Source organism: Cebidichthys violaceus, unplaced genomic scaffold (genome assembly GCF_023349555.1).
Source record: "Cebidichthys violaceus isolate CVI_PGR_0920_01 unplaced genomic scaffold, fCebVio1.0.p SCAF_3, whole genome shotgun sequence".
NCBI classification, from domain to species: domain Eukaryota; kingdom Metazoa; phylum Chordata; class Actinopteri; order Perciformes; family Stichaeidae; genus Cebidichthys; species Cebidichthys violaceus.
In genome coordinates this window covers 10094110-10106149 of record NW_027176483.1, presented here as the reverse complement: position 1 = coordinate 10106149, position 12040 = coordinate 10094110, and the positions used below count along the sequence as shown (strand labels likewise).

At 40.1% G+C, this 12040-nt stretch overlaps 2 protein-coding genes across 3 annotated transcripts; both read right to left on the bottom strand.

The window, feature by feature from the left end:
- Positions 1–1231: 1231 nt before the first annotated feature.
- On the bottom strand, positions 1232–4663 carry lactb (lactamase, beta). Of its 2 annotated transcripts, none has more exons than XM_068723971.1 (6): positions 4223–4663; positions 4056–4122; positions 2945–3135; positions 2547–2856; positions 2294–2459; positions 1232–2002 (listed from the first exon to the last, which is right to left on the bottom strand). In XM_068723971.1, exons 1-6 carry the CDS (start codon positions 4586–4588, stop codon positions 1477–1479), a joined length of 1626 nt encoding a protein of 541 aa, XP_068580072.1. In that variant the 5' UTR covers positions 4589–4663; the 3' UTR covers positions 1232–1476. The 2 variants fall into 2 exon arrangements, with proteins under 2 accessions (XP_068580072.1, XP_068580073.1); XM_068723972.1 differs by having other exon boundaries at positions 4235–4663.
- Positions 4664–8330: 3667 nt separating this feature from the next.
- On the bottom strand, positions 8331–10378 carry LOC137881281 (zinc finger protein 234-like). Its single transcript, XM_068723162.1, has 2 exons — positions 10144–10378; positions 8331–10002 (listed from the first exon to the last, which is right to left on the bottom strand). The coding sequence occupies exons 1-2, from the start codon at positions 10313–10315 to the stop codon at positions 9152–9154; spliced, it is 1023 nt and encodes a 340-aa protein (XP_068579263.1). The 5' UTR covers positions 10316–10378; the 3' UTR covers positions 8331–9151.
- Between the last annotated feature and the right edge of the window lie 1662 nt (positions 10379–12040).

Sequence of the window (12040 nt, the reverse complement as noted above, 5' to 3'; positions counted from 1 at the left end):
CAAACAACAACTGAGTGTAGGTGGGAATTGAATCACGCCTTGCACAGTAGACTTTTTAACAAAGCTATTAAGTTGGCACTGGTGTTACTCATTTTAAATCACATTTCAATCTATGTGCTTTGCCTGAAATGTACAAAGCATAGTTGGGCTTTGTAATATTATGCAAACTATTATTCTAAATATTGAACTTGAAATATAGAATTATGAAATAACCCTCTGTATCAATCAATCAATCAATCAATATGTTCAATATGCTATTAAATAAATATTAGTTTGTGTTAATATATGCAATGAACCCTCATACTGAAAGATTTGACTGTGATTTCTGACACACACACACACACACACACACACACACACACACACACACACACACACACACACACACGATGGGCTAGTCATTCTCCAGCCTCTAACCATCAGCACTTCATTCCTAACCTCAAACTTTAGCCTATTCTTAACCTAATCCTACATTTTATCTTAACCCCAAAACCATAATTGCCCCTTGAAGCAGCCAGGACGGAGCAAGATGACCTCACTTTTCAAAAATGTCTTTAGACTGCAGTTTTTACACTCAAACTGTCTCTCACAGAGCTGGACATGCAGGACTACACACAGGCAGCAAACCGTGTGTGGGAGTCTGTATAATTAGCGTATCCCAAGCCATTCATCAGTCCTATAAATCTAAAAACAGGGGCACAGGAGATCCCAGGAGTCTTAGAATGAAAATGGTGGCATCAAATCTGCTTCAATTCAGCGTGGTTAAGAGATGATTACAACTTGTTGGACTGGATAGCCAAACGTTTGTTAGTCTTTCCCTTTTGATGGACTTCCAAGTATTGTCCAACAACTGCTAACAAACTGTAGGAGAAAAAAAGCTGAATTTGGACTTCTCTGAATTACCATCAACAATCTATCTCTGCACCAAACTCAATCAGGCATCAACATCTGGAATTGTTCTTGTTTCTTTAAATTCAAAGACAATGTCAGGATTGTACTTGTGGTTAAAGTAAATTGTAACATCCAACAGTTGGCTCTGCAGTGAATACATTGTACAAATGTGACCCTATTGATTATTGATAGAAGTGCAGTATTAGGTCAACACACAGCAGGGTTTCCCCCAAAGCACGTCATGTTGCTATGAGAAGATATGTGTTCAGGGACACTACGCGGGATGTAAAGACATTAAAGGTGTACCATGCTGCTTTAAAAAGCAACCAATCTACTTCCATTGTATATGAAATGTTTTTATTTCTCTCAAATGCAGAATTACATGTATTACAATAAAGTTGTGTTAGCTTTTAAAAAAGTGGATGAACCTCTGTATTAAGCCGACAAACTGACGATTTGTTGAAAATTGCTTCCACCTAGTGGCAGTATGTAATAGCTTTATCAAAATGTCACGGTTTTCGAGGTTGATCTGAAATACTTGTAATACTTGAAATAACGTAAAACTCTTCTGTAAACAACTTGCTCTTACAGGCTTCTGGCTTTGTCAAACTCATGTGCAATTTTCAGTGCAGTGCTGTTGAGTCCAACCGACTGCATGTTAGTGATGATGGTGACCACCACTCCCTGAGGGAGGAGAGGGGTCTGTCCTTGGTTCTCATCTATCTTCTCACTGGGTAACACCAGGAGCACACTGCTAGCCCCCACAGCGCCTCCTGTGTGTGACACATAGTGTCTACGCTTCCTGCACTGCCCGTATTTCTGTAGTTTCTCCACTACCAGCCAGCCTTGGGCATAAAGTCCGTCCTTGTCCCAGCTTGCCTCTGTCCTGTCAACTGAGGACCAAAGTTCTATGGCAGTTTGGGGTTTGAGAAAGCCAGGGAGAAGGCCCTCTGTGTCCTTCAGGTCGGCCACCTGGTAGCTATAGAGCAGAGCGTTACCGAACAGCAGCAGGTCACCCACCGTGGAGAGGAAGCCGCCTCCCGCCCACTTGTAGGAGTTGTCTACATACGGGCAGTTCCTGACACGTCCTCTCTTGTTGAGGTGATAGAATCTGTGGAGGAGCATCAACAATTGGTATGTTGTTTCTCGTCACTGTTGAGAATTGCACATGTGCAGTTCAAATCGGGCAGGGGTTAGCAAAATGTTAGCATTATGGCAATATTTTACACTAAAATATGTCAAACTAGACAATAAAAGAAAAGCATTCATAGTTATTGGAACCAGTATCGGAAAAGGAAAGTAATGGTATTGGAACATCTTTATACATCTCCCCTGTACTCATTTGTGACACTCTGCCACAGCAATTTGACCATAGCTTGACATCGATGTCCTTATACGTTACCTGGAGCGGTGGTAAATAATAGGGTCATTCTCATCGGGAACAGTATTTAGCATTCCCAGCTCATGGAACATGTTCGTCATGACATCCAGGAAGCGCTGTCCAGCAGCTCGCTCCACAACAGCACTAAGCAGGGTAAAGGCGTGGGTGGAGTACAGAAAAGTGGTGCCTGCAAAAAAAAGAAAAGAATCTTACTCATCAAGACATTGACATTGCATCATATTTGAATGGTTTAGCAAGCAGATATGTGCTTTACCAGGTTTGAAAATGAGTGGGTCGTCCTTGAAGAGGTCCAAGGTTTGAGTGACACTTTCAAAGTTGTCCTTCAAGTAGTATTCCTCGTGCTCAAACTCTTTTTTCTTCTCCTGAGTGACTTCTTTGTCTTTGGTGTTTGGTTCTGTTGCAGGTTTATCTTTGTTTTCTGGTGAGCTCTTTTCATCTTCTTTCTTTGCTGGCTTTAATTGACGCTTAGCTTTCTCCTTGTGCTCCTTCACTTTCTTCGCATCCTTCTCATAATGCCGTATACCACTCAGGTGGGACAGAATCATACGAGGGGTTATTGTGACCTGCAATGAGTGACGTGCACGTGAGCTGAACAGCACCATATTACTCCTGATAACAAGAACACTCTGCCATTTCGTTCAAGTGACTTACATCCTCTCCGTTAAATTGTTTCTGGGGAAATTCTGGGACATATTTCTGGACAGGGACGTCAAGTTGTAGTTTCCCCTCCTCACACAGTCGTGCAGCAGCTGCAGATGTGAGGGGCTTACTGATGCTGGCGATCCGCATCACCGTTTCTGGGCTGCACGGCACGCGATTCTCCAAATCAGCATAACCGATCCCTGAATCACATGAGGATTTTAAATGCATCACATATAAATATCAATGTGTTTTGAGAGGAAGATTCCATGCATTGCAAAATTTAAAACCACTTATTGTGAAAACTGTAGCGTGAGCGGCTCCTGCCCCGTTTCCAGGCGGGGAAGTCTTTCGCACCTAACACGGTGGTTACTCTGTCGTGCTGTCCCACCTGCGAGGATATATACGTTCCTCTTGGAAGTGTTGGAACAATACCGTCAGCCTTTTATGTCTTTCTCTTACGGCTAATGCCCTAGGCGCTCTCAATGGGATGTAACCCTAACACCCTGTATATAATAGTTATGTACATCGTCTGTACTTTACTATTGCCTATTGTGAACATTCTCACCATTTTATGACTAACACTGCCAAGTCTTCACTCTGGGAATTTACCTTAAGCTCCTCTGCATGTTTCAGTCGTCACATCTGATCACACCGTTAACCAACAGGGGAAGAGGGTTAAATTGTTCTAAAGAACCAGAGTACTTTGTTTTGCTTCAGACACTTACAAAATGTAAGGCTGCATTTTTATTTAAGTTTTTCACACAAAAATCACATAAAACTATTTAAATTCAATGAAACAGTCTCTGTGCTACAATAACTAATTCTAACACTCCTACTGTAAGTGACCATTTTATATAAGGTGTCTATGCAGTTTATAGGTGTAATCACCTCTATCAAGTAATAAAACAGTATATATGTTTAATGGTTATACTTTGAATCAAAAAGGTTACAGGTTATAATAGTTCTACTTTTATGCTTTCATACTTTGCTACGATCTTTCAACAAAACCCACTATCACTTTTTTTAAATAAATTTCAGTAAAGTAAATGGTTCTGCTGGCCTGATTCATGGCACAAACAAAAAAAACAAACACTTTAGTATTGACTCTGTAGACACAAACCTTCACTCCAGACTTCAGCACCATCCACAGAGACCCCAACCACCATCCCAGGAGCCCCGACCTCAGTCTGAGTGACAACAGACGAGACACAAACACTGAAGTGAAACAGGTGAACGCCGAGGTCAGGCAGGGAATATAAGTTGAAACCCTGAAGTTCATAGGCCTACCTCAACGCTTACCTTTATCCTCTCCACAAGGTCCCAGCTAACTTTTATGGCATCGTTGTATCGATCAGTCCTCTGCGCTTCTTCTACTTCATCATCACAGGAAGTGTTGGCTGTGTCATTACGGTATTTCAGTCCGACAGCTAGAGCGACCCCCGCAGCGACCCCGCATATCCAAATCCTGGACTTTGACCGGTACTTAAAAAACGCTGCGTTTGACCCTCCGACATACCGTATTTGCTGTTGAATAAAAACACTCGGCTTACGCTTGACTCGCGCTCCGGCTCGCGATGTCAGCAAAGGGGGCCCACGCGCTGTTTGTAGGGTACATTTGACACAAAAACAATTTGGTAAAAGCAGTCGTGACATTGTTGGAAATGCTGCTTCTCTTGTCTTATTTTGGAGATAACAACTAACCCACCCGTGTTATTCTTCTTCTTTTTCTTCTTCTTCTTCTTCTGGTTTTACGGCGGTTGGCGTCCAGCTTATTGGTACATTAGCGCCACCTTCTGTGGAGTGTGGATCAGACAACAGACTTACAATCTTTCCCCCAAAACAAAACAAAACAAATCACACACACAAAACAAAATACCACACATACCACGTTAACCTATATTTTATCCTCCATGTTTTACACTCTAGACCTATAAAATGTCAAGGTCTGTACATATATATGCTAACATCTGTGTTGTTTGTAAGGAGATCATTGTACACAGACTTAAATAAAACATGTAACTAACAGCTAATACAAATGTGTCAAGGTTTTGAATGCTAGACATATTGTTGGTATAGTAGCGTACCCTCAAGTCTGGCAGTGACACTTTCTGTGTAAATGTAATGATTGGTACAGGATTGAGGTACAGCATGACTCATGAAATGGTCTATCTTACCAAAAGCTTCTCGTTTTATATATTAGAGTTGTGGTGACTCCGGTGCAAGAGTTTATTTGTCTGTTTTGAGCAAGGCCTGATTAATCTGTTAGACCCTGGGTATAAATGTGTTACTTTGGCCTTATTGACACACCACCTCCCACATTTTTTTCATTATGTATGCGACCAATCACGTCTAAATTTCCATATAGTAAGTAACACACAACACACTACACATGACAGCTTCTTTACTTGCTCTGAGACCAACCATTACTCCTTTGCACTAATAATACTGACACCAGGTTCTCAGTGATAACCAAAATTAAAAAATATATTATACAATAGGACTTTTCAACAAGACAGAGCGATGTGATCAATTTTACAGGACGTACCTGGCTGATATCGTACCTCAGTGCTGATGTGGGCTTTTTGGGTACCCTGGGTGGCTGATGCTCCAGTTTATTTTTTACTTTTAAAGTTGTTTTTTTGTTATTTGGTATATTTGATATTTATGGTCTGAAATAAAGTGAACTGATACATTTTTATTAACATGTTTGTGTCATGTTCAAGGACATCTTACTGAGTAGTTGTCAGGATACAGGATAATTGTACCCTTAACCGTGATTCATACATAAGCAGTGGCGTTTCAGGAGGACAGAATGTTGGGGAAACTACTGTTTCTGATGGGTTCAGAACCAGAAAATTACACAATTTAACATAATGCACACTTTTGCATTTACCACACAGTTTAACACCCATTTCCCTCAATATACCGTTTGTATGCAAATCATTAAAGGAAGATGTTCATGTCCAGTCACAGTGAGTCAAACGTTGACTAAAAAGAAGAGCAAAGACAATAAATGAGATTGATTTAACGGTTGAAATGTTACATGACACGCTAACTCGCAATGATGGCTTTAGTGATGTGGCTTTTCAAGTAACTGCTATACACTGTAAAAACTGTGATTGCCGTTAATTAATGTCTCCTAAATAAATAATAGTAATCTTTACATAATAAAAAAGACTATGTAAAGTTTGGAATTATTTTGAGCTGAATTCAACAAATTTCAATGATGTATTAATTAGATTTTACTTAATTTTGTTTGAATAAAATCAGCTGTGAATCACTGAGTAGACTTTAATTATATTTTATTAGGAAAGTCAAACATGCAAACTTTACTGGGCTGTAACTTTATTTAAATCACTAAGCTAACGTTAGTGGGGTTTCATTAAGTCAGTCTACCGTGTTTTTGAGCCTCATGGCAAGGACGGAAAAAGTGGCAGTAGGAGCTGGCTCAAATCGTGGCAGCGGCAGCTAGTAGAGGCACTTCCTGTGGCAAACTCAGCTGCCGTGGCAAGTTGTGGCAGCTCCAACAAACAGTGGAAACTGTCGCAACAAGTTGTGTCAGCTGCCACGAACAGTGGCAAACAGTGGCAGCTGCCACAAAGTTGTGGCAGCTGCTGCAACTTGCTGCGGCAGCTGAGCTTGCCACAGGAAGTGCCTCTACTAGCTGCCGCTGCCACGATTTGAGCTTGCCCTTTCTCAAAAGTGGTCGGTTCAATGCCACAATTTCATATGACTTTACTCCATAATGTTATACCGTATATTTAATGCTTTTTAGATACCAGCTCATCTACTTTTACAAACTTTCATGGACTCTGACAGAGTTTCGTGGTTTCCACCCATCCCCCACCTTAACAAGCTAAGTGAGGTTACCTAAGAAGCGGTAGAACTTACAGACGTATTAAGGTAAATGCACACATGTAGGAACAAACATTCTTGCTCCCAAAAGTAAGAAATGAGGCATACCAGTTATATTAACATCACTGCATTTCATTTTCTCAAGTAACGTTGACCTAATGTGCTGCTAAAAGCAGTAAGGTTTGACCATTCGGCTTTAACGGTACCGTGAATTTCTGGAGAATAGTCGGTGAAACAAATGAACAAGGAGCGCCTTTCACCTTTCTTTCTTTATTTTTAAATGTGACATTATATTCTGCTAAAGTCTCTTATTGTGTTGTGTGCAGCTTTGGCCGGTGTTGAGCTAACGTTAACCCAAGTTCACCGTCATAAGTAGTCACGAAGTCGCACGTCTCCATTCACGGCACTAAGATGCCGCAGCCAGAGATTCAGATCACCATTTTGCAGTTTTCTCTACCGGAGTATAGTTTCAAACAGCGGTCGCAGCTCTGCTGACTGTTAACATTACAATGTCTTTTGGCCGTACAGTCCGTACAGTCCGTAATACACAATGTTCTTGCTATTTCAGGATGCTGATGAAGACACTGTGTCGCAGGACCTTGCTGTACAACGCATGAGAATCTACACCATCAAGACTACTACGTCGGAGGGTCCTGACGACGTCGGTATCGTGGTAGAGGCCATGACACTTCTGTCTGCTTTGGATAACTTTGCAAGGCCTTGCTGCATGCTTGTTGGCTTGGCATATGCACTTAACCTTGCCTATCCCAAGGAGCTCAGGTACACGTTTGAAGTGTTCCAGAAAGTCCTACTGGGGCTGGACTGTTACAAGTTACTAGCTTCTGAAAAGTGAATTGTTAAGTCACTGTTAAAACTGTCCTATGTCGTTACTTTCAACTCGTTGTACAATGCTTGAGTTGATTCTTTTTTTAAGGATTCCCGTTAGAAGTATAGGTTTGTCTTCCTGGAGTTCAGCAAAGTTTTAGTGCTGCAGGTGGTTGTTCAAGTGTTAACCATACTCATTTGAGTGGAGTGGCATGATGTTTGATGCACAGGCAGCTGTTCTTTTACCTTGTGATTCAACTGTGTACACCAGGGATGCAAATGTGATGTTTCATTGAGGAAATTGCATTTGTTCAAGTGAGTCCCATTTGAGCAAGAAATAAAGAAATAAGGCATTTGAAAAACATATTGGCCCTTAAATGTTAATATGTGCATGTAATAAAGAAAATATTTAATCTGGAAGAAAAAAAATTGCAGTTTTAAAACGTCGTAATATTAGACATTGAATTGCATTTGTTTCAGTTTTATTTTTCTTATAGCCTTTTTCTCTACTTTGTTTTTTATTTTGATATTTTGCACATGAAAAATGTTTCAATGTTTCCACAAATAAATGTTTACCTGCTGTACTGTATATGCATGGTGATCTGTTTGCCCAAGTTAAGTTTACTGTGGCTTTGTCACTTTGTTGCCATCATTTTTCTACGTCTAATTTACTCAATACTATACCATCTTCATAGTATTGAGTGAATTAGACGTAGAAAAATTATGGCAACAAAGTGACAATCAATATTATTGAATAGGTGTATAGTTAGAATAGCAGTGGGAATGTGTTGAATTAAGTAACAATGTGCTAAAATGTGAATTGATATAATTTATTTTATTTAGTGAATCCAACTCACTTTCACCCAAATATTCACTAAATGTAAATCACTTTCACCCAAATATTCAGTAAATATAAATCACTTTCACCCAAATATTCAGTAAATATAAATCACTTTCACCCAAATATTCAGTAAATATAAATCACTTTCACCCAAATATTCAGTAAATATAAATCACTTTCACCCAAATATTTAGTAAATATAAATCACTTTCACCCAAATATTTAGTAAATATAAATCACTTTCACCCAAATATTTAGTAAATATAAATCACTTTCACCCAAATATTCAGTAAATATAAATCACTTTCACCCAAATATTCAGTAAATATAAATCAATTTGTTATAATTTTTTTGTTTAGATTTAATTAATTTATTCAATACTTTTTACTCAAAGTTGTAGTACTTAAAATCTAATCAATTATATTACGTGTCACTTTGTTGCCATCGTTTTTTTAAGTAACCATTGTTCAGAGTTTTTAGAGTGTACATCTCAACGCTCTCCCACATGTTTTGTAAGTATAACACTTCTCACCTGTGTGAATTCTCATGCATCTTTTAAATACTGAAATGTCACTGAATCTTTTCCCTCACGTCTGGCAAAGACACGGCTCTTCACCTGTGTGCTTTCTCATGTGGCCTTTAAATGATGTCGAGAATCTGAATCTTTTCCCGCAGGTCTTGCAAAGGTACGGCTTCTAATCCTTGTGGGTTCTCATGTGGCCTCTCAAGTGAACACTAAGTCTAAAGGCTGTCCCACATGTTTTACAGATGTATGGCTTCTCACCGGTGTGGATTAGTTTATGCGTGTTCAATGTTGAAACTGCACTGAACCTTTTCCCGCAGGTCTTGCAAAGGTACGGCCTCTCACCTGTGTGCGTCCTCATGTGGACTATCAAGTGACTGCTGGATCGAAAATATGTCCCACATATTTCGCATGAATACGGCTTCTCATCTGTGTGTACCATCCTGTGTCTCTTCATATATGATCTATATCTAAAATCTTTCCCACATACTTCACATGAATATGGCTTGTCATCCGAGTGTATTAACCTGTGTCTTTGCATGTATACCTTATATTTAAAAGATTTCCCACATATGTCACATGTGAAAACCTTTCTACCTGTGCGAGTATTACAGTGAATAGTTGACATAGTTGGACTATATACATTGTTACTGTCAGTTTGGCCTTTGTGATGTTGAACCGGTTGCTTTGGCTCTGCACTAGTTGCTCCAGATTCTCCATGCTCGTCTCTTATCAGATCTTGGCTCTCAGCTTCCTGAGAGCTGTGAGAGTTCAGAGTGTGATCATCGTCACTGTGGTCACTTTCCTCATGAATAGGAATTATAAAGTCATCAGTCTCCTGCTTCAGTACAAGCTGCTCTCCTTCCTCACTGGTGCAGAGTTGCTCCTGTTCCACTTTAATCTGCGGAGGTTCTGGGTCCTCTTGGTCCAGAGTGGAGTTCCTCACCAGAACACAGAGCTGCTGCTGCTGCTGCTGGTCAGAGACAACCTCGTCCTCCTTAAAGACGTGTTGCTGTGGGAGCTCTGGAAGGTGGAAGGACAAAAGGAATACGATACATAAGGACATCTGAGCAGAACAATATAACACGTATGTCTTTAATGCATTAGGATCCTATGAGTCATATTCATCGGTTAGCTTTTTAAACACAATGAGGTTTTACGCACCTATCCTGTGTAACTTCACATCAGGTTTCCAAGCGATTTCCAACAGTCTGCGCTGACGTTGGATCTCTTCCTCGTACTCCACGATTGCGTTTTTAAAAACTTCGAATATGTCTTCAGCTGCAGCAGTTAGTCGCTCGTTGACAAACTCTCTCAAATCCGGAAATACAGACATTATTGTTTAATTGCAAACGAAATAAGTAGCTGCACTGCGAATACAATGTCGCCCTCCAGCTAATTCGACACGCTCATGCAAATTTTTCTTTTTCTTCTCCTTCTTTTCCGGTTTAACGGCGGTTGGCATCCACCTTATTGGTTCATTACCGCCACCGTCTGCTCCGGAGTGTGGATCAGACAACAGACTTAAAATCTATCCCCGTCAAAAAACACACATTTACCACGTTCACCTATATTTTATCCTACTATAAGACCTACCTAGACCTGCTATAAAATCCTCGCCCCTGAGAACCACCGTTGCACCCCATCCCTGGTTATCCATAATATCTCCATAAAAACATACCCTGGGTCCCCTAAGAAAGCCAACATTACCTAATCTGTGCTCTCTCACCCATGCTTAGTACTTTTATTCATCTCTTTCTGCCTCTCATACTCACTACAACTCCAATCTAAATGCTCAAGTGACTCCTCTTCCTGACATCCCTCACACAAGCCTGTCTGGTGTTTCCACTTTAGTTTCAGTGTTTTGTTTTGTGCACACAATGCCCCAACCCTAACCTTGTCCACACAGTTTCCCTTCTCCTGTGCCCACTACCCACCCTACTAACTTTGACACTCTTTAGACTATGATGTAGACGTCTCCCTTTTACCTCATCTGTCCCACTTTTCTACTAATTTGCATATCTATATTTCCTTTCTTTACAGGCAGCTTTACTAACTCATCCGCCCTCTCATATACGCTGGAACCCATAGGAATTTCACCTGACCTCCCTGATTAGTTATTCTTGTGGCTGACTGAAGGACTTCATACAGTATGTCTTGACGCGTGTTTGAATGAAAAATACTTTAAACTTACTGGGCTGTGGATAAGTTGGAGGATATCAACAACTATTCCTGTCTAGTTTTTTCCACCCATTGCAGTGCAATTGACCAAATCAACTTTATCTTTTTCTTTCCTTTTGACCTCAAACAAATACCGGTCTATATCAGGCCATGCAAACTCCATGGAACCACCACCGGGTAAACTATTTTGCAATGTCAATCTCCCAGACCACCTGCAACACCCCCTTTGTGTCCTGTATAGTAGCCCAATAGTTTGCCATCAGTTGCGTCCTCCTTTAATCCAGGAGCATACCTCCCATTTCTACCTACAGGACAGGTGTTGGCGATGTTTTAAATGCTCCACTATACTCTTAATGCCTGAGCCTGAATCACATCAACTTTCCCAATAAGAGATTTGGCTGTATGGAGCCAATACGCTATACTGCTGTAATCCAACATAGATCTTAAGGAGGCCACATACATTGTTTTCAACGATGAACAACTGGCTCCCCATTCCCTACCAACCACATTCAAGGATATTAATCAATTTCTGCATTTTACTACTGTATTTTATTTCTGAAACTGCACTGCAATTATTATTCTGTTTTTAGCTTTTTAGTGTTTTAATGACTGTTTTTAATGTTTCAATGAATGTTTTTAAATGTTTTTAAATCTCCTTTTCTTTTGCATTATGTTTTGATGCTTTTAATGGTTTTATGTGAAGCACTTTGAATTGCCTTGTTGTTGAAATGTGCTATACAAATAAACTTGCCTTGCCTTACCAGCCATCACATTTATTACTTTTTTGCATTTTTCCTCAATTTTCCTGATATTGTCTGCGTATGTTAACCGTGAGTCAAAAAGAACTCCCAGACATGTTCCAACCCTTTCTAAGTCTTAC